This window comes from Vipera ursinii (genome assembly GCF_947247035.1).
Source record: "Vipera ursinii genome assembly, chromosome: 2".
Lineage (NCBI taxonomy): Eukaryota > Metazoa > Chordata > Lepidosauria > Squamata > Viperidae > Vipera > Vipera ursinii.
In genome coordinates this window covers 291,790,783-291,813,591 of record NC_139513.1, presented here as the reverse complement: position 1 = coordinate 291,813,591, position 22,809 = coordinate 291,790,783, and the positions used below count along the sequence as shown (strand labels likewise).

The following is a 22,809-nucleotide window of genomic DNA, read 5'->3' as shown; positions in this document are numbered from 1 at the left end:
TTCCTAGAGTTCCACCTTCAGAGGATGAAGCTCCAAAAGAGATGGGGCTTGCCCAGAAGAGTCCTTGAATCGTGTGCCTGCGAGTAGCTCAGGACGCCTGGCAGCTAATTTATTGGCAACGCACAGAGCACTGTGGCCACACCAAATCCAGATTCCTGCTTTCTCCCAGGCCTTGCAAGGAAACCAAAGTCTCCACTGCCACCTCAGTAGAGGAAGAACATGAGTCCTGCCTCTGGTCCTCCAGTGTGACCTCTGCCTGCCTGGGACCTATTTCCTTTGGCCCAGAGGGCACAGCATCCACTGATACAACCCAGCATGTGGCAAGTGTCGCAGCAGGGAAGGCAGCCTCGAAACGTAGCCTCCAGGATCGAAAGACCCAGGGCAGTTTCCTTGGGGAGCTGGACGTTTACACGGAGGACCTCTCGAGCTTGTCCTCATGAGACCTCCTCCATCAGTAGCTGGACAGATTCTTCTGGCCCCTCTACCATCATCTTCAGCAGACTGAGGAGCTGCAGGTCCCTTAAGCACCACAAAAGGGTCCTTCAAAAGCAGAAGAGTAGCAGAAGCTCCAAGCCAGCTTCTCCCGAGGCTGCCAAGGTAGAGGAGATGCACTTTCCATCTGTGTCCGTCTCCTTCATGGAAGAAGCTATGATTCAGAGCTTAGAGTCTCACTGGCTAGCCAATAAGCTCCAGCATCTGCTGGGGATGTCCTGGATTCTCCTCAGGTCCCACAGGAACTTCATGCCCTCTGCTCCAGTTTCCTCCTTGGGGAGGCCCCTGGGGGTCAGGGTTGTGGTGAGAAGGCCTCAGGTCCTCGCCTTTGTGGCCACCAAGACCAAAAAGAAGCTGCTCTTCATAACATTTTACATTTCCTCAGGCAACACTTATGGAGGGAAACAGAATTACTGGAGATAAGTATCAGCTAGTAGCAACAACCCTTTCATAGATCAACATTTTTCAAACATTGGAAAAAATGATTAAAAATTTAAAAAATAAAATAAAATAGTATTGTTGTGCAATCTTACGTCTTTTTAACAATCAAATAACCTCAGCATTTTTCCAACTGTCTTTAGACATACTAAGCTGCACCCTCTGCATGTTGGGCAATCGAGACCGCCTCATCTTTACGCTGAATCAAACACGATAATCTTGACTATACAGGAAGGCAGATGCTTAGGTTACAACGGTGTGTGTGTGTGTGTGTGTGTGTGTGTGGTCTCCAAACTTGACAACTTGTGGACTTCAGCTCCCAGAATCCCCCAGCCAGCATGCGGTCTGGGAGTTGAAATCCACTAGTTTTACAGTCGCCAAGTTTGGAGAGCCCTGTGCTAAAGCCAAAGAATACCACGAAAAACAGGGCCTCCTTCCCCTGTCACTATCCAATTTTGGAACCAGGAAATACCTGCCCTTTCACAGAATTAGATCCTAAGGTAACATCCAAGTCATCCACTGAGGAAATCAGGCAAACGTCATAGCTACCTTCTTGGTAAACAGGCACAGATTTTACACATCTCCTCCAACCAGGAAGGCTTTTTTTCATCATTATTGTTTCGACCACTAGAACAATCCACCAGAGCATTTGTTTCCCTCTGAAAGGAAGAAAAGAGCCCTTTTGCTAGATGCCGATGATCAACCCGACCCAGGCAGTTCTGAAATCTCAGCCTCTTTTCTTCCGCTTCCTTTAAATCAGCCTCTTTCCATTCCAAGGTTCTCCCTTTTTCTCTCTCAACACGAAAAACTGTCCGGCTTTCTTTTGCTCTGTAGGTTAAGTAATTCTGTCAGCTCGACTGAGGCTTGTTTTGGGATTCTTATCAAAAGGCAGAGGAAGGGTGCTTTCCTGCATGGCCTGCCCTTCTTCTGCCCCCCTTCTTCCTTTTCGGCTGACTTTGGGACTCCGAATTCAGCGTTTCCAACCAGAAAGCATCAAAAGATCCCGGAGCCTGATAACCTGGCTCCTGATGATCTAGGGGCTCTTTGCTCAGCAAAACGCAAATGGCAGGGATATTTCGTTTCACAGTCAAGGGATCCAGTCCAGCCTCTGGCACAATCGGTTCCCAGATCTCCTCTATTTGCTGAAAGAACACTTTTGTGATCTGATGAAGATCCTTGAGCCGCCGCTTCATAATCTCCACGCAGGTGATGGTCTTGTTGATGGCTTTGCCAACCCCGCTGAAGAGCATCTGTCTCGTCGTCTCTTGCTCCATCTTGCCAATGGCATAGCCCATCAGATTCCGGATCTTGCTTCCATCCTTCACTTTCATTTCAATGATGTCTGAGGGCAAGCTGGTGAAAGGGAGAGGAGAAGGCTTCTCCACTACCTTGGACTTCTGGTAATTCTCCATGGTTTGCAGTGCTGTAAGGAACAAGGACAGAAATGGCATTTCAGGATCCAATTATGCTATAGGATTACGGATGCAAAGTCTTAGAAATCTGGGAATTTACCCCACTGAACACGACGAGGTTTATCCCCAGTCCCTTGTTCCATCTTCAAGGGTGATAAAAACCCTTCAGGCATGGGCCCAGGTTATCCTTATTGTGCTAGCAGAAGAGGTCTACTGCAGACCATGGCACTCAAGACATTCCAGCTGGTGGGGGCCAGGAGAAGAGCGTTTTCTGCTGTGGCTTCTGCCCTTTGAAATATCATCCACCACCCCGCAGGTGAGATTTGCACACGTCCTGAAAGGGCCTGAAGATCTGGCTCTGCCAGCTGGCCTGGGCCCCCAACTGGGGCATCTCACTCTGGAGGTGGTTAATGTGCTAAGACCCCACCTCCTTTTGTGCATCTTCTTCCCTTTCTTCCCAGCTTGCAATTTCAATTTAATCCTAGTGTTAATATTTATGGTTATTACACTTAAATGTTTCATCTTGAGCTTTTTTTTATTGTAAGCTGCTTAGGGTCGGCTCTAGGCTAGATGGGTGGCATGTAAGCCCCAATAAATAATAAGAATAAAAGGAAAAAAGGGAAGGAGATAACTGTACAATGAAACAATAATTACCGAAAACACTGTTTAGCAAAGACAAGCCAGATCAATGTTTCAACTCACTCCAAGGTGCCTTCGTCACATTAAAGCATCCTTATTCCTGCTCTTATTCACACCCTCGTTAACAATGCATAAGAGGAAGCTTCAGTCACCCATGTATAACTAATGCTTTTGGCTTGCTTTCAAAAGTTGTGGGTGCCGCATCACTGGAGGATTTCAAGAAGAACAAGAAAGAGAAATGGGACCTTGGGAGTCCCAGTGGACGATCATTTAAACATGAGGCAGCCATGTGCAGCAGCCGCCAAAAAAAGCTAATACAATCCTGGGTTGTATAAACAGAGGTATAGAATCAAAATCATATGAAATATTAGTACTGCTTTATAAAGTCTTAGTAAGGCCACACAGTATCCAGTTTTGGTCACCACTTTACAAAAAAGATGTTGTGACTTTGGAAAAATTACAAAGAAGAGCAACTAGATGATTAAGGGCCTGGAGACAAAAACATATGAAGAATGGTTGCAGGAATTGGGTATGGCCAATTTAGAGAAAAGAAGGACCAGGGGTGACATGAGAGCAGTATTCCAGGATTTGAGGGGCTGCCACAAAAAAGAAGGGGTCAACCTATTCTCCAAAGGACCTGAAGGCAAGACAAGAAACAATGGATGGAAACTATTCAAGGAGCAACCTGGAATTAAGGAGAAACTTCCTAACAATGAGAACAGTCGATCAGTGGAACAACTTGCCTCCAGAAGTTGTGGGTGTTCCAACACTGGAGGCTTTTAAGAAGAGATTGGACAGTCACTTGTCTGAAATGGTATGTCAGGGGTCCCCAGACCCCAGTCCGTGGACCAGTACCAGGCTGTGGCATTCCAGCAACCGGTCCGCACAAACAAGCAAAGCCCCATCTGTGGGATGCAGGCAGCACACAAAACCATGCACCTTCCGGTCCGTGGAAAAACCTCTCTCCACGGAACCGGTCCCTGGTGCCCAAAAGGTGGGGACCTCTGGTATAAGTGCCTGAGCAGGAGTTTGGACTACAAGACCTCCAAAATCCCTTCCAACTCTGTTATTCTATGTAATGTTGCTTATGTGCAGCAAGTGAATTTTAAGCCACCCAAAGACACTTTGCAGATTGAGATGGGCAGAATATAAATGTCATAAAAAATAAATGTTTTATTAAGCAGAGCAGGCAAACAAGCGTGTGCTGGTTTACCTTTAAGCGTTCTTCATTAATATCTCATGTTCAACAATCAGTGCTATGCAAATCTAGAAGAAAATGTTCTGTCATTTAAGCCATCAATTTTAATCAGTTGATGCAATCAGTATTCAATTAATCACACAACTCCATCCTCTCATTTCCTTTGAAAGAGAGGACGAGTTGCTGATGTACTTTTAAATGGAATATTAGAGAAAGCCTTGTACCACAGGTAATCTTTGACTTATAACCATTTATTCAGTGATCATTTGAAGTTACAAGGGCAGTGGGGAAAAAAATGACAAGATCATTTTTCACACTGCAGCCTCCCCAAAATCCAGATGCTTGGCAACTGTCTCACATTTATGACAGTTGCAGGGTCACGTGATCCTTTTGTAACCTTCTGACAAGCAAAGTCAACGGGGAAGCCAGATTCACTTAACGACCGGGCGACTAATTGAACAACCCGTTTGATTTACATATATTATTTGGGCTGCAGCGAAACAATTCACTAATATTCCTGAATTACTGTAGCGAAGTAATATTATCTAAGACTATCACTCTGTGCTTATTATCTGGATTACAGAGACCATTCAGTAATATTCCTGAATATATTAGCGAATTATTGTGGTGAAGTAACTCACCAATATTAATCAATTGCTGATAATGAAATAATATTGCAGATATTTTGGTTTGTTTGAACTGGATCCCCTTCTTTTGCAGTGTACTGTATAAATGGTCTTTATGGGGGTGGGAGGAATGTTGGCTCGGTTTTTCTCTCAGGCCAGGCAGGCCCACCTCGCAGGGTTGTTGTGGGGAAAATAGGATCAGGAAAATTTGCTACCTTGAGTTATCCCAAATACATAAAAAGCAGGATAAAAATTCCAACAAGGCGAAATAAAAATTAATAAATTAAATAAAAACGCACCTCACGGCAAAGCACCGAGCTGCGGATTCCCCTCAGAACTGCTGAGGGACCAACCCGGGCTGACCCAGAAACATGTGAACGCGGCCCCGGACTTTTTTCACCTCACCACTGGTCTCCCTAGGCTTCGGGCACTCACCCCCATCATCCCCAGCCCACGCCTTCCTCCGCTCACCGAATTGCCGCCGCCACCGGCGCCGCCGGGCCGCAACCAAAATGGCGCCCACCCGGCTTCCTCAGCGCGAATGATGGACCACGCATGCGCTACAACGCAGAGCGCGGGGAAAGACTCGCGCCTGCGCAAAGAGGGAGGGCCGCCCTTTTCTTCCTATTGGCCAGAGCTGATGTGGGCGGAACTCTCTCTTCCGGAACGCCCCCGTCGCGTGGCTTTAGAAGCTTGTAAAAACTCTGCCAGGTTTGCTTCTTCCTTGACCAAGAAACGTGGTTTATCGTGACTCAGGTTTTTCCCATCGTTCAGCTTTTGTATAAATCTGCTCGGGGATTGCTTATGGTGCGGTGATCACTTTCATCAATATTTTTATTTTTCTTTTGCAGTCAAGGCTCTTGCAATTGTTATTTGTGTATATTGAGAGCTATATGCAACGAAAATCTCAGTTTAATGTATGCCGATTTATTTATAGCACAATAAAGTTCTTATTCTATTTTCTGTAAACATAAAAGGGTGCAACTTGGACTTTAGTAAGACATTTGATAACATAGACCACAACCTACCACTTGATAAGATAGGAAAATGTGGGCTAGCCGCACCAGATGGATTTGTAGCTGGCTGACCGGCAGGCAAAGTCCGCGTGTGGTCCTCAATAGAACCGCATCTACATGGAGGGAAGTGTGTAGTGGGGTGCCCCAGGGCTCTGTTCTGGGCCCAGTGCTCTTCAACATCTTCATCAGTGATCTGGACGAGGGAATATATGGGGAACTCATCAAATTTGCAGGCGACACGAAGCTGGCAGGAACAGCCAACACTCCAGAAGACAGGCTTAAGATACAGAAGGATCTTAACAGATTTGAACATTGGGTGCTATCTCACAAAATGAAATTCAATGATGGAAAAAGTAAGGTTCTACATTTAGGCAAGAAAAACCAAATGCACAGGTATAGTATAGGTGGTACCTTGCTCGATAGTAGTAACTGTGAGAGGGATCTTGGAGTCCTAGTGGACAATCACTTCAATATGAGCCAGCAGTGTGCTGCAGCTGCCAAAAAGCCAACACAATGCTAGGCTGCATTAACAGAGGGATAGAATCAAGATCGTGTGAAGTGTTAATACCACTTTACAATGCCTTGGTAAGACCACACTTGGAATACTGCATCCAGTTTTGGTCACCACGATGTAAAAAAGATGTCGAGACTTTAGAAAGAGAGAAGAGCAACAAAGATGATTAGGGGACTGGAGACTAAAACATACAAAGAACGGTTGCTGGAATTGGGTATGTGTAGTTTAATGAAAAGGACTGTGTGTGTGTAACATGATAACTAGTGTTCCAATATCTCAGGGGTTGCCACAAAGAAGAGGCAGTCAAGCTATTCTCCAAAGCACCTGAAAGCAGGACAAGAAGCAACGGATGGAAACTAGTCAAGGAGAGAAGCAACCTGGAACTAAGGAGAAACTTCCTGATAGTTAGAACAATTAACCAGTGGAACAACCTGCCTCCAGAGGTGGTGAATGCTCCAACACTGGAGGTTTTTAAGAAGAGACTGGACAGCCATTGGTCTGAACTTGTATAAGGTTTCCTGCTTGAGCAGGGGGTTGGACTAGATGACCTCCAAGGTCCCTTCCAACTTTATTATTATTATTATTATGATTATTATTATGTTTATTATGATTATGATTATTATTATTATGATTATTATTATTAAATACAGGAAGAATCCCCTGGCAAGCTGAACATACTGACTTGGAAAGCTACTTGGCAAAAGAAGAAAGCTAGAATTAGATTCAAGAGATTTGACTCGATTTACCAGATGGAGTACTATATGATTAAACACTTGTTTGAATATGGTTAAAAGAATAGATAAATTTTGGATATAGAGGGGCCCTACAGTAAGAGGGATAAGACATGCAAGTAGTATAGTATCTTTTATAACATATGAAATGTAAAAATATTGGGATGGTGTGTGTGAATGAAAAGTTTAGCTGTGTAAAGGCAATTAACTTTGAGAAAATCATGACTGATAAAAATGGTTTGAACACTGAGGGAAAACTAAGCTTAAATAAGAATCTTGAAAACAGGACACATAGTGACTCAATAAGATGGCCTTTATAAATGCAATTGAAACATAAGCCAATTAGAAAAGATGTTATACGTTGATGTTATTGTTATTTGTACAAACCCAAGAAAAATGTTTATATTTAACCTTGAATGCATTGAAAGTATTGGATTTGTTTGATGTTGACAAAAGGGAGAATACTACTGGAAGAGAAGATCAAGGAAAAATATTAATATATTATGGAATTTTAGAAATTAATTATTATTGATTGTTTTTAAATATACGAACCCAGACAACATGCTGTTTGCTAAGCAATAAAAGATTGTTATTGTTAAAAATCAATAAAATATGTTAAAAAAAGAAGAGGGGGGTCAACCTACTCTCCAAGGCAGGGCAAGAAGCAACAGATGGAAACTAATGAAGCAGAGAAGCAACCTGGAATTAAGGAGAAACTTCCTAACAGAGTTAGAACAACTAACCAGTGGAACAACCTGCCTCCAGAAGCGGTGAATGCTCCAACACTGGAAGTTTTTAAGAAGACACCGGACAACCATTTGTCTGAAATGGAATAGGGTCTCCTGCCTGAGCAGGGGGTTGGGCTAGATGACCTCCAAGGTCCCTTCCAGCTCTATTCTGATTTTCTAAGATGATAAACTCCAGATGATAAATGTATAGACATGAGGGTGGAGCATCATGAATTCTAGCAAGTAGGTGAGGGCTTTTCTATGTGACAATTTCCAGGAAGAGGATGATGAGGGACTTTTGAGATGGGGCTGGCATAGTGCTGTGTGGTGACCTTTATGATGCGCTCAGAACACATCATACAAAGACCCTGTTTATCTTTAAACCCAGCCCAGGACTTTAGCTATCTGGATATTTTTTTTCCAGTATGGAGCTGGCAGCTCCATGTTTTGGCATTTTAGCTCTTCAGAAATTGATTCTACTTCTCGGCAAAAATGCCCCTTTGATCTTAGTTTTCTTTATTATCTGGAAAATCTTGAAAACTTTCACAGTGTGGCGTGTGGCTTTTGAGCTGATCCAAAGCAGCTTGAAATTCCTCTTGGACCCTCGTAAATGGTTTCCCAAGGCAGAATCTGTAAGTTTTTGAGACATCTGTGCCATAGGGAAGAAGTCATAGGGAGAAAAATGTGACTTTTCTTAATAAGATGAATTCAAGGCCTGAGTCTTACATCTGTAGTTGAATATGCTGAAGAAACCTGGTGTATAACAGACTAACAGACTTGGAAGGGATCTTGGAGGTCATCTAATCCAACCCCTTGCTCAGGCAGGAGACCCTATACATTTCAGACAAGTGGCTGTCCAGTCTCTTCTTAAAAACGTCCAGTGTTGGAGAGCATTCACAACTTCTGGAGGCAAGCTGTTCCACTGGTTAATTGTTCTAACAGTCAGGAAATTTCTTCTTAGTTCCAGGTTGCTTCTCTCCTTGATGAGTTTCCCATCCGTTGCCTCTTCTTCTGCCTCTGGGTGCTTTGGAGAAGAGGTTGACACCCCTATTCTTTCTGGCAGCCCCTCAAATATTGGAACAGGGCTTTTCAACCAGTGGTACGGGTACCACCTGTGGTACACTGGCACCTGGCAGGTGGCACACGACCATCCTAGAAAAGTAACGGGGGAGGGGAATGAGCTGAACCAGTGGCAGCACCGCACAAGCCTGAGCGAAACATGGCTGGAGCTGCAGGGCTGTCAGGGCTCAGCGGAAGCACCAGGATCAGCACCAGGCTCCAGCTGGAGCTCGGCACTGATCCCGGTGCTTCTGAGCCCAGAAGAAGTGCTGATCAGCTGGAATGTTGCAGCATCTCCAGGGTCTTGTGATTTACATTCAGAGGCTTGGCAACTGATTCATATTTATGACGGTCACAGTATCCCAGGGTCATGTGAAGTGACCAAAACCTGCTGCAACCACCCAGCAGAGGGGGAGAAATAAAAAACAAACAGCCCCCCACCCCCACTGCCAATCCTCAACAGAAATGCTCACAACAATGAAAACCTCGGACAGGAGGAAGAGCGCCACCGGGTGGGCAGGCAGGTGTCTTGCTTGGTTGTGGCTTGGGGGGCACTTTTTCAGTGCCGTTGTAACTTCAAACAGTCACTAAGTGAACTGTTGTAAGTCAAGGCCTACCTGTACTTAATCACTTTTTTCCACCTTGCTAGGCGATTGGTGGTACTCGGATGTTGCCATATCCTAAAAGTGGTACAATGGGTGAAAAGGTCGAAAAGCCCTGAGTTAGAACATTGGGTGTTTCCTTTGCTGTCCTTTCATGACCCAGCATTCAGAGGCCTGCAAGTGACCAGAGAGAGAGTGGGCATCTGGACACATTCACTGTCCCCTAAGTCCTGGTCATCACTTGGAGAAAAGATTTTCTTTTTTCTTTTGTCTCTTTGCAGATTCAGCAGAAAAGTGAGGCCAGCCTGCAGGAAACTAAAACCATCGGAAAAGGTTTTAAGTTGTTTCAAGCATTTAACCCACCAGTTTGTTGCAGTACTTTTTCTGTCTGTCTGTCTATCTATTCATCATCTTTCTCTCCATCCCTCTATCTCTCCATCTCTGTCTGTCTGTCTATCTATCTATCTATCTATCTATCTATCTATCTATCTATCTATCCATCATCTTTCCATCCCTCTATCTCTCCATCTCTGTCTATGTATGTATGTATGTATGTATGTATGTATCTATCTATCTATCTATCTATCTATCTATCTATCTATCTATCTATCTATCTATCTATCTATCTATCCATCTTTCTCTCCATCCCTCTATCTCTCCATCTGTCTGTCTGTCTGTCTATCTATCTATCTATCCATCATCTTTGCATCCCTTTATCTCTCCATCTCTCTCTGTCTGTCTATCCATCATCTTTCTCTTCATCCCTCTATCTCTCCATCTGTTTGTCTGTCTGTCTGTCTGTCTATCTATCTATCTATCTATCTATCTATCTATCTATCTATCTATCTATCTATCTATCTATCATCTATCTATCATCTCTATCATCTCTATCTATCTATCATCTATCTATCTATCTATCTATCCATCCATCCGTCCATCCATCCATCCATCCATCCATCCATCCATCCATCCATCCATCCATCCATCCATCTATCTATCTATCTATCTATCTATCTATCTATCTATCTATCTATCTATCTATCTATCTATCTTTATCATCTCCCTTTTTCTTTATCTCTCTATCTCCCTAGCTAGCTATCATCTTCTCCCTCTCTCTGTCTCTTTCTTCTGTTCCCTTCCCTTCAGGAAATCCCTCCTTAGTTCTAGGTCAGGGGTAGGCAACCTCGGCTCTTTTATGACTCATGGACTTCAACTCCCAGAATTCCTGAGTCAGCATAGTTGAAGTCCATGAGTCATAAAAGAGCCGAGGTTGCCTACCCCTGACCTAGGTTGTGTCATGTAGCACCACCTGGGCCCCTTAGCCGTTTTACCTTTAGATGGGACAGGCAAAGATGTTCCCCAAAGAGGTCCAATGTTGGGACAATTCTTCTCTGCAGGGACCACAGAAGACAGTGTTGCAGCAGGGAAGAAGGCCTCGAAATGGAGCCTCCAGGATCGAAAGACCCAGGGCAGTTTCCTTGGGGAGCTGGACATTTACACGGAGGACCTCTCGAGCTTGTCCTCCAGCACTTATGAGACCTCCTCCATCAGTAGCTGGACAGATTCTTCTGGCCCCTCTACCATCATCTTCAGCAGACTGAGGAGCTGCAGGTCCCTTAAGAAGAGAGTCCAGCTGAAGCTTTGGCAGCTGCCCAGGAGGGTCCAAGAGGGTCTCAGGCAAATGAGGCCACTTCCTCTGCCCAAGAGGGAAACGTCTCTAGTACCGAAACAGGGCAAGAAGGCCAAAAGATCAGTGGTGACAGGTCCACCATTGCCCCAGAGATCATTGGCTGTACTTCAGATGAAGATGAAACTCCACCTGGCTAAGAAGTGTGTCGAAATACAAGCAGAGGTGTTTCCAGATGTGGCCCTTCGCTCCTGGAGACTCTTGGCGCGTTTGACCGCCCAACCTCTGCCCAAGCTGGTATCTCATGCGGACAAACCCTTGCAAACTCGCCTGGTCTTCCTCCCCTTTGAGCTCCCCCAGGAGGCTAAGAAGATGGAGATGGTTGTACAGAAATGGCCCCTGAGTCCCTGTTGGGATTTGGGAAAGTGCTACGTAGAGTCCCTGGTTGCCATGGCCCCTCCTCCATTTTCCTCCAAGCCCTTCCCATGCAGAAGGGAAGCTTCTGAATTCTCGGGGGCGCAGACCCCCTTTCTCCCGCAGCGGGGGCGAGAAACCTTGGAAGCCCACGTGAGAAAAAAGAGACTGCAGCATGAGTGGGGTCTCCCGAGTGTGATCAGGAGATCTCTGAAGGCTTTCCTGCCGAGCACGCCCCCACGTTCTTCCGTCCTCTACAAGACCAGTAGCCGCGTCAAAACTCTGCCACGGAAACTTACCTTTCTTCCCGAGGACACTTGCATCATCCTGGAGTTCCATCTTCAGAGGATGAAGCTCCAGCTGAGGTGGGACTTGCCTAGAAGAGTCCTCAAAACCTGTCGACGGCTGTTGCCGGATGTTCTTTATAAAGAGAAGAGAGTGGCAGTAAAGCCCTTTTCTCAGCAGCCCAGATTGGGGATAGGAACACCACCAGGGCACCTTGTAAGGCCCAAGAAGAAAGAGGAGAAAATTAGGAAAAATCAGGGTCTTCCGTTATGTCCAGCTCAGCCACTCCTCCTGTTAAAAATGAAAGTCTTGAAGAAACTGCAGGTCCACCTGACGAAGAAACATTTGGAGGTGCGCTTGGAAAGCTTTCCTGCTGCCCCACAAATCTGGAAATCTTGGTGGTCTCAAAGACAACCTCTCCCCAAGCTTATCCTTCCTGGTCTCAGGACCCCCCAAACTCGTAGCCCCTGCCTCTCCTTTGACTTGTCAGCCATGGGTCAGATCGAAGTAACTTTGCAACGGGGTCGCTTGGTGTCCCTCTGGGGCCTGGGGCTAACGTATGTGGAGACATTGGCAGCTATGTGTCCTGGAGGACCTTTGTCTTCAGTCAGGTTCAAAGAGATTCCCATTGAGTTTTCAGAAGTAAAGTCTCTGTTTTTCAAAAATGCGGCCAGAGAAAACTTAGAAATGCATGTTAAGAAGAAGAGACTACAACATGAGTGGGGATATTCTACCCTGGTCCAGAGATCCCTTAGAAGCTTAATTGGAGAACCACCCAAGTGGCATCGCGATCTTCCAAAGGCGGTGACTCAGATTTCCTTGCTTCATCTAGAGTTGCATTTCCTTTCTGAGAAAGTCAAACAAAACCTGGAGCTCCACATTCAACGGCTAAAGTTACAGCAAAAGTGGGGCATCCCTCAAAAAGTCCATCAGTTTGTAAAGTTTTTTCACTCACTACTTCCAGAGGAGAAACCTCAAGCCACATTTGGAGAAACTCAGGTGGAGAGTGGAAGGTGGGAAGAAACCAACATTCTCCTCCCAAATAACACGGGATGTCTAGAAGATCTGCTTAGATATACTCTGGAGACTCACCTCAAGAAAAAATCTCTGGAGATTAAGTTCCAGTTAATAAGATATAAGAGGTTTTCTGGCCCCATCGAACATGCTTTTCTTCCTAAATGTTCCCTTGTGTCCTCAGAAATCAAACCCAGGCCATCTTGCTTGTATTTTCTGGAAAAGGACATTGTGGAAAAGATGAACTTGAACATTAAATGCAAACAATTAATGCATCTTTGGGGTCTTCCCAGTATCTACACTAAATCCTTAAACAAGATGTTTGGCAATGTTATTGTAGGAAGCCCACCACTAGAGATGTCCAAGCTCAGGAGGTGGACTCTGGAGAAGAACGTTGGCCAGGAGAGTCAAACAGCCAATGTAATGGATTCCAGAACAAAAGAACGGAGATTCTCAAGGACAGGTCCATGTTTTGTCCAAACAGAGATTTTGGACCTTCTGGAGATGCACGTTCGGCGCAAGAAGTTACAGCATGAATGGGGATTACCATCCATGGTTCAAAAATCTCTTCAGGCCTTTGCTGCACTCCCTTTAGAACCAGAACGGCTCCTGGAGGGACTTGGCATTGCCATCACCGCTTCGTGGGGTGTATTAAAAGTGACAATTAAAATAACCAACAGCTTGTTCTTCTTGGGTCTTGTGACGCAGAAACTACTGGAGGCTCACATGAAGAACCGAACTGCAGTCCATCGATGGGGTCTTCCCAAGCGTGTCCAGGAGTCACTGAAAATGTTTCTGCCCCCTGCTTCTCGGTCCCAGGTTGAGGGCGACCAGGGTCAAGCCGAAACCCCACGGCATGCCTACAACCGACTCTTCCAGACTGCCTCAAAGCCATGGAACAAAGCAGAAGACATACATCATGTAACCACAGTCAAGAGGGCTCTCCCCAAAGGTAATCTTCTAGGAGAAAGATCCCCAGGAAAAATCTCAAGGTCTGGGAGAGAAAAGATGGCACTTGATGAAGAGACCACCCCGATGTCCCTTAAACAGGAAGACCTGGAATTTATGAGATTACATGTACAATACAAGATGATCCAGCACGAGTGGGGATTACCTGCTCTTGTACACAAATCTCTACAGGCTTTTGCACCAGTCCCACCTGAGCCTCAGAAGAGGTCCTTCAGAGGTCCAGGTCTACAGAGATTGGGAGATGGAAGAAAAACACACAGGGGGGTACAAGTGCCATCGTCTCTGAGTAAAGTACTGGTCCCTCCCCATTGTTTGCATTTTTTTAGTCAAGATGCAAAAGATCACCTGGAGTCCCATGTGAGGAGTTGGATCAGGGAACATAAATGGGGCCTTCCTCAACTGATCCAAGATTCGGTGAGAGCAATGGTTCCTCCTCCACAGGTCTCTGATGAAAAACCCCACTGTGAACGTCATTTGAGATTCCCACTGCAAGAGGGAGCTCATGCTTCCCATTCCAGAAGAAAAGGATCACCATGGTGGACTTTATCCTGGAAAGAAGCCACCATGAAGCCTATGAAGAACATCCACCAGAGGAAACCAGATGCAAGAACTAGTTCCAGCTTTCCAGTGGCTGCCATCAGATCCCCGGAGGTGAGGCTGCTTTTCTACATCCATAGGTCCTGGGATCTTTTGGAGTTTCATGTCACCCACAAGAAGATCCAGCACGCTTGGGGACTGCCATCTGCTATCTTGAAATCTCTGCGCATCTTTGCTCCTTTTCCACTTGGCCTACAGAAGCACACCAGAAAGAGAACTCAGAGGAGTCCAAGAGACAAGGCAGATTTGGAAACGAAGGCCCAGCAGCTTTGGTTCCTCAACACAAATACACAGGAACGTCTGGAGACCAGTGTGAGGACCATGGTCATAAAGCATAAGTGGGAGATTCCAAAACGGATTCAACATTCATTTCATCCATTCCTGCCTTCTCTCCCCTCTTCCCAGGTTCCAGCACAGCCTCACTGGCCTTGCAGGTATAGACCATTTCAAGACACATCATCTGCTCCCCGAATTTCAGTGCCATTGCAAAAGGCAAAGCACCATTTGGGGGCGATGAAGATACCTCCCAAAGCATTACAGGTTAAGACAGGGGGGACTACTGAAGCAACAAGGTTCTTATGTCCCAAAATAGTGCTCTCTTTCCTCCCCATTGAGGAGAGGGACCTCCTGGAATTCCATATCCAACGAAAGAAAATCCAGCATGCATGGGGCTTACCATCGATGGTGGTTAGATCTCTCCATGTCTTTGCCCCATATCTTCTTCAATCAGAGAGGACTACTGGGAAAATCACATCTAGGAAACCAAGAAGGGAAAAAATAGATGTGCAGATCCTTAGTCAAGACCTTGTTTTCCTCAGCATTGAGATGAAAGAACGCTTGGAGGCCCATCTGAGACATCGTACATCAGAGCACAGATGGGGTCTTCCAGAAAGAGTTCGGCAATCTCTGAGGGCCTTCCTACAACCTAGATCTCCTTCTCATCCTGGGATGACTGGATTCCAGCCTCTCTTGCCTTTACCACCCAAATCCTTACAGAAAAGTGGACCTGATTTGCAAACCACAGACATCTATGAACCGGTATTGTTTAAGCCAGAGCAGAAGACTTTAGAAAAGCCCAAGAGCAAAGTTGGCAATAAGAGACGGAGAGCAACAGGCAAGTCTAGGCAAACTAAAGTCCAGATTTGCTCCGGTACCAAGACAGGGCTCTCTTTCCTCCCAGAGAGCAGCCGGAACCTTCTGGAATTCCACATCCAGTGGAAGAGAATCCAGCATGCATGGGGCTTGCCATCAACAGCGCTAAAATCGTTGCAAGCTTTTGCCCCACATCTCTTTAAAGCAGAGAAGATCACCGCAGACACTGTGACCAAGATTCCCCCACGTGATAGAGGAGAAGTGCAAATCCTCAGTCAAGACCTCGATTTTCTCAGCGTTGAGGAAAAAGAACTCTTGGAGGCCCATCTGAGACATCTTACATCAGAGCACCGATGGGGACTTCCAGAAAGGGTTCGGCGATCTCTGAGGTTGTTCTTGCCACCCAGATCTCCTTCTTGCTTTGAGATGACTGGATCCCAGCCTCTCTTGCCATATCCACCCATATCCACCTCTGTGCAGCCTTCAAGGATTTCTAAGGGGACAGAAGAACCTCAAATCCTGCCACCTTCCTCTCCTTCTGCATACACCACCAGGGATTACATGCCCAGTGTTGAAAATATAGTGAAGTGGGAAGATCAGAACAAGGGTGCAAAAGTGTCCTTCAGAGAAGAGATGGGCAGCTGGACATGGGCTAATTCCTCAGTAGTGAGACAACCCCCTTTAGCTGAGGACTCTGCCCCTTCCTTGGTGGCCCTCTCAGAAGAAGCAAGAGTCATCATCAGTGATCAGCTTTGCAGCGGAGTAGCAGAAGTAGTTGTGGGATCACCTAAAGATCATGGTGTCCTAAAACCAGGTGAAATCTCAGAGGGTAAGGATGTGGTCATCTGGCAGAAAAGGCAGATTCCAGTAGACCTCATGCAAGCAGGAGCTGTGGGGCAGGCGAGTGGGGTCCAACGTCCTCTCCCTAGAGGGATGAGGCCTATCAGCTGTTCACCTGGAAGGCCCCCAAAAGCTGGGAAGAAGAAACAGGTGAAGGTAAGCTGGTCTTTCAAGGAAACACACCAAGAACGTCTTGTCATCAGAAGGCTGGCCTTTGACCCGAAGCTCAGCCAGACTTTGGAGGTTCCTAGGCAAGGAGCCAACAAGAGACCTCAAGAACAGAAGTCTTCGGATAGCGAAAAGATGACCATGTTGGGTAACATCCTGGAGAAGAAATTGAACTTGCAACAGGGGCTGTTCATTTGGAGGCAGAGCCCCAGACAGAAGGAAGAGGAAGGAAGAGGCCCAAAGAGAGACAAAAGGGAAGGCACAAGGGGAAAGGGAGGGAGATCAGCATCATCCACGTCTGTGGACAAGCAGAGCTCCACCCTCACCAGCATCCTGCAGGGAAGCTCCATCTCTGCAGGAACATCCTAAAAGGAAAGCTCTGCTTCTGGAAGAAAAGCCAGGAACTTTCCAAAACCAGGAGAACTGGGAAATATGGTGGGGTGCAGGGACAAAAATTGGGGACCGTTAAGTAAATTGGCTCTATTCTGCAGTACCTTTTCACCAATAAACCTTTATTTTTGGCAATGTTGTGTTTAGGGTCTGCAGTGCCTGAAAGAACAAAGAATAAGGTTGGAAGGCACCTTGGAGGGACCTTGGAGGTCCTCTAGTCTAACCTTCTGCTCAGGCAGGAGAACCTATCATTCTGGACAAATAGCTGTGTAGTTTCTTTTTGAAAGACTCCAGGGATGGAGCATCCAGAATGTCTGGAGGCAAGCTTTCCACTGATTAATTAACAAAAATAACAGAGCTGGAAGGGACCTTGGAGGTCTTCTAGTCTAACCTCCTGCTCAAGCAGAAGAACTCAAACTATTCCTACTAAATGGCTTTCCAATCTTTTCTTAAAAACCTCCAGGGATGGAGCACCCACTAACTTCTGAAGGCAAGCCTTTCCACTGAACAACAGAGTTGGAAGGGGCTTTGAAGTTCCTCTAGTCAAGAGGCTCCCAACACCCAGGCCACGGCCCACTACCAGGCTGTGGCTTATTCGGAACTGAGCCATGTGAGCAGTGGGCTGGCATGCACATGCGCATGCAGCTCAACTCATGCAAACAGCAGGCTGGCGCACACTTGAAGTCAAGTTGAGCTGTGCACAAGCATCGGCCCATTGCTCGTATGGCCTGGTTCCTGTCTCCCCCACTCCTAGCCGTGCCACCAAGCCGCAAAGGTTGGGGACCACTTGTCAACTGTCCAGTTGGCATTTCCAGAAAAAGAAACTCCTCAGACATGATTTTACCAAGAGTCTAATACTTTACTGAAATTTTACATTGGCGCAGAAGAAGCAAAACCAGCTCTTGATTTTCCGGCTCAAAGGCTTGCTTAGCTAAACAATAAATTCCCTCATCCCCACCCACCAGGTGTTCATATTGTCCAATAGTAACATTTGTTCTTATTATGGAAACAGTCCACTTCCCTGCTGAGCACCTGCATTAGTGACCTTGGCTCTCAGAAGCCTCGGTTGCCTAGAAACCACTCCTCCCAGTTCTGCATCCCATCCCACTGTAAAGCTATAAGCGAGGGTAAAAGGGCGAATCAGTCTTGACACTACTGCTGTAGTCCAATCCCCTGCTCAAGCAGAAGACCTTATACCATTCTGGGCAACTGGCTGTCCACTCTCTTCTTGAAAGCCTCAAGGGATGAAGCACCACAGACTGGTCACTCATGTGCTCCTCAAAGAGGAGGGGTCATTTTTTTTACTGCTGGCTAAGTCCTCGATTTATGACCACAACTGGGTCCAGAATTTAGTTGCTAAGCAAGTTAGTGGTTAAGGAAGCTGCACCCAATGGTCAAGTGAACCATTGCGGTTGTTAAGGGAATCATGTGATCGTTAAACGAATCGGCTTCTCCCCCTTGACTTTGCTTGTTCGAAGCCAGCTGGGAAGGTTGCAAATGGGGCTCACCTGACCCTGGGATGCTCAGTTGTGGTTGTAAGTCGAGGACTACCTATACAACAATCCTGCAAGTCATGAGTAGGACCAATTTGGTTGCTGGTCAGCATCCCAGTCCAGTTCAAAATGTTGGTCATCCCCCCTGAAGCTCTTTATGCTTGTTGAAATAATTTTACAATTTAAGTAATTTTATTCATGCACTCCCTGTGAACTTCGTTAATCATATACGTGCCTGTAGCCAGAAGACAGTATATTAATAAATATTAATAAAGGAGAATATTTGTAGCTCAGAGTTGAAGTGTAGGGTCCTTGGTGCTCTCCAAGCTTGGTTGTTTTCTTGCAGACATTTCAGGACCCAACTAGGTAACATCATCAGTGCTAGAAGGGAGGAGGAGGAGGAGGAGGAGGAGGAATGTGGGGTCTTTGGTGCTCTCTGAAGTGGGTTGTTTTCTTGCAGATGTTTCAGGACCCAACTAGTTAACATCATCAGTCCTAGTAGTCCTAATCTGGGTTATGAAACATCTGCAAGAAAACAACCAAGCTCAGAGAATACTGTCTCCTCAGAAACTAAATTGCAAAGACAATATAAGGTTGCAAATACTCTTCAACTAGTTTAGGTGATAATTGACAGCCAGGCTGAAATTGATTAAATCAAGCTTGGTTGTTTTCTTGCAGACATTTCAGGACCCAACTAGGTAACATAATCAGTGGTAGAAGGGAGGAGGAGGAGGAGGAATGTGGGGTCTTTGGTACTCTCTGAAATGGGTTGTTTTCTTGCAGACATTTCAGGACCCAACTAGGTAACATCATCAGTGCTAGAAGGGAGGAGGAGGAGGAGGAGGAGGAGGAGGAGGAGTCTTTGGTGCTCTCTGAAGTGGGTTGTTTTCTTGCAGATGTTTCAAGACCCAACTAGTTAACATCATCAGTCCTAGTAGTCCTAATCTGGGTTATGAAACATCTGCAAGAAAACAACCAAGCTCAGAGAATACTGTCTCCTCAGAAACTAAATTGCAAAGACAATATAAGGTTGCACATACTCTTCAACTAGTTTAGGTGATAATTGACAGCCAGGCTGAAATTGATTAAATCAAGCAAATAATACAAACTTCCCTGAGCATATAGATGTGGCATTCCAGAATCAGCACATAGACACCTGCCAAAGAAAAGATCTACACACTCAGCAAAATAAGATAAGGCCATCCCTACTGGAACTGCATGTCCACCAAATTAAACATTACAAAGGGCATATTCGCGCACACCTCACAATGGACCATCTTTCTTATAAGTATTACCAGCCTGTATATCCAAAATTGTAGCTACTCCAAGGGCTGTTTCAATGCTCTTGAAAAACAGAACAACAGAATTGGAAAGGACCTTGGGGGTCTTCTAGTCCAATCCCCTACTCAAGCAGGAAACCCTTTACCAGTGGTGGCGAACCTATGGCACGGTTGCCAGAGGAGGCACTCGGAGCCCTCTCTGTGAGCATGCGCACCTCGCTCTTTGGCTAAGTTTTTGCAGGAAAAAGCCATTTCTCAAGCCCCTTCCTAGCCAAAACAAGCCTCTGGAGCAAGCACACTGTTTTTAGCTTTGAATTATATCAAATCTGACACCAGAAACAGATTAACAAATGACCTGAGTGCTGCACGTGTTGCTCTCAAACTTACAAAGTATAAGCCAAGGTTAGACAAATTATCAGCATGCATACAACAGCAAAAATCACATTAATTGTTCAAAAGCATGCCAAAGGCAAACTTTTACCTTTCAGTAAAAAGTTGTTTGAATCGAAAGCTTTGTTATTGTGTTTTTTCTTTTAAGACAAAAGATGTTAATGTATGAGTTGTTTTTTTATAAACGAAAACCTGAGTATTCGGATTAAATTGCCGTGTTGGCACTTTGCGATAAATAAGTGGGTTTTGGGTTGCAGTTTGGGCACTCGGTCTCTAAAAGGTTCGCCATCACTGCCCTATACTATTCAGGACAAATGGCTGCCCAATCTTTTCTTGAAAACCTCCAGTGGTGGAGTAACCAGAACTTCTGGAGGCAAGTCGTTCCACTGATTAATTGTTCTCACTGTCAAGAAATTCCTCTTTAGTTCTAGGTTGAATCTCTCCTTGATTGGTTTCTATCCCTTGGTTTTGTGTTGCCTTCTGGTGCGTTGGGGAATAGGTTGAACCCCTCATCTTTGTGGCAACCTCTCAAACACTGGAATACTGCTATCATGTTGCTCCAGGTCCTTCTTTTCATTAATCTAGGCATACCCAATTCCCACAACTTTTTCTTCATATGTTTTAACTCCAGTCCTCCAGTCATCTTTGTTGAATATACTACTTCTTCTTCAAGCTGTGACTCCGGTGTCATTCTTATGCAAATCCTGGCTCAAACCGGAGCAGGATATTCTTCTGACATGCTAGTTGGAGATTATGGAAGGGATGGATCCCTGAAGGGGATCCCAGTTGAAAAGATCTTCCACATGGCCAAGTCCCACTTGCTCTAAGTCCAGAGGGCTACCATAAGCCTCATAGCCAGGCATGTGAATCAGATGTATGACTGCGATGCAACAGGTAATGCAAAAGCTGAGCTGAGCTGAGCTGGCCTTTGAAGGTTTCCAGATCTACTACCCATCGCACCAACCTTCCAATCCTTGAGGGGCCCAAGGAAAGCAGGTGTGAACTCCACCTTTACTCTTCATCACCTGGGAAGCGGGGAAAATCCGGAGGATAGTAGGAAGTCAGAACTAAGCCAGGATTCTTCTCACAAACTACCTTCAATTTCCACTTCGTGTTTTGGTTTAACAATTTCATGGTAAGTCTGGAAGGAGGAGAAACAAAGCAAAGCATCAGAATTGGGACACTCTCAAGAACACCAATTGGCTTGCAAATCTCTGCTCATCAGCAGCTCTGCAGGGAGTTGGGGGTCAAGCTATTCTCCAAAGCACCTGAAGGCAGGACAAGAAGGAACGGAATGAAACGAATCAAGGAGAAAAACATCTTGGAACTAAGAAGTTTCCTGACAGGGAGGACAATTAATCAGTGGAACTACTTGCCTCCAGAAATTGTGAGTGCTCCATCACTCGAGGTTTTCAAAAAGAGATTGGACAGCCATTTGTCTGGAAAGGTATAGGGCTTATTCCTGAGGAGAGGGTTAGACTAGAAGAGCTCCAAGGTCCCTTCCAACTCTGTTAGTCTGTTTCTGTTCTGTTATTCTGTCACTCTGTTGCTCATCTTCCTTCCTCTGTCCTGACCACTTTCTACAGGGGGAACGATCGAGAGCATCCTTTCATGCAGCATCACAGTCTGGTTTGGAAGCCTCACTGCTTCAGACAGGAAGGCGGTGCAGAGAGTGGTGAGGATGGCCGAAAAGATCATTGGCAGTTCCCTCCCTCCCATCCAGGACGTAGCACAGAAGCATTGTTTGAGCACGGCCCGTAAGATTATCTGGGACACTACTCATCCTCTTCGCGACCTGTTTTCCTTGTTACCTTCTAGGAGGAGACTTTGTGGTATCCGTAGCAGAACATCCAGATTCAGCCATAGTTTCATTGCGTACAGCATTAACCTTGTGAACTCTCAAGCTTCCTCCTTCCGTTATATATTCAAGATGGACAGTATTTAATATTTTATTGTTCTGTATATTTATTTTTTATTTTAATTCCATTTATATCCCGCCCTTCTCCGAAGACTCAGGGCGGCTTACAAGCTTACAAGCTTAGCAGTATGTAGGGGTGTAGGTCTATACATATGTTGTATATAGTATGGTTTAGGTGTGTGTCATGTATGTGTTTGACTTTGAGAGCGGGCAACTAAATTTCATTTTTGATCTGTGCCGTTATGCCCACAGTAAAAAAAATGACAATAAAGGTTATCTTATCTATTCTGCTGAGAGATATGTTGAAAGAGGTCAGCCTTTTGAGCAAATTATGGCATAAATTCATGAGCCACATGGCCTTGTTTTGGAAGCTGATATGGGTGTTGCCCACCAGCCAGGTGGTTGGGAGACCTCTTGACAAAACATTATGCAGAGATTAAATCATCTTTATTTTTCATAGCAGCTTTTGGCAGAGTGGAAAATTCAACGAATCTGGGCTGGAAGATGACAGTCAACTTAAGATGGCAAGGATGTCACCTCTGTTCCCACTCAAAGCTCAAAGGACTTTATTTTGGTCGTTGACCAAGATCCACTCAAAAAAAGAAAATAAAAGAAAGACAAGCTAAATGTACCATTCCCAATGATAACAGAGTTGGAAGGGACCTTGGGAGCCCCTTCCAGCTCTATTATTTTTTTATAATTATTTATTATTTATCATATGGATAGCAATATTCCAATATTTGAGGGGCCGCTACAAAGACGAGGGATGTGTGTGTGTCAAACTATTTTCCCAGGTCCCTGGACAAACTGTACACTTACATCAACTTTTGAAGCTTGCAGCGCCTTTGTATCAACTTCTGGCACAGCTGCCTGATTC

At 45.4% G+C, this 22,809-nt stretch overlaps 1 protein-coding gene across 2 annotated transcripts; it reads right to left on the bottom strand.

Moving 5' to 3' along the window:
- Positions 1-756: 756 nt before the first annotated feature.
- LOC310635687 (ribonuclease P protein subunit p25-like protein) lies at positions 757-21,054 on the bottom strand. Of its 2 annotated transcripts, XM_083354908.1 has the most exons (4): positions 21,040-21,054; positions 5,834-6,014; positions 1,480-2,353; positions 763-883 (listed from the first exon to the last, which is right to left on the bottom strand). In XM_083354908.1, the coding sequence occupies exon 3, from the start codon at positions 2,340-2,342 to the stop codon at positions 1,812-1,814; it is 531 nt and encodes a 176-aa protein (XP_083211034.1). In that variant the 5' UTR covers positions 2,343-2,353; positions 5,834-6,014; positions 21,040-21,054; the 3' UTR covers positions 763-883; positions 1,480-1,811. The 2 variants fall into 2 exon arrangements, with proteins under 2 accessions (XP_083211035.1, XP_083211034.1); XM_083354909.1 differs by lacking the exons at positions 5,834-6,014; positions 21,040-21,054 and adding an exon at positions 4,195-4,413 and having other exon boundaries at positions 757-883.
- Between the last annotated feature and the right edge of the window lie 1,755 nt (positions 21,055-22,809).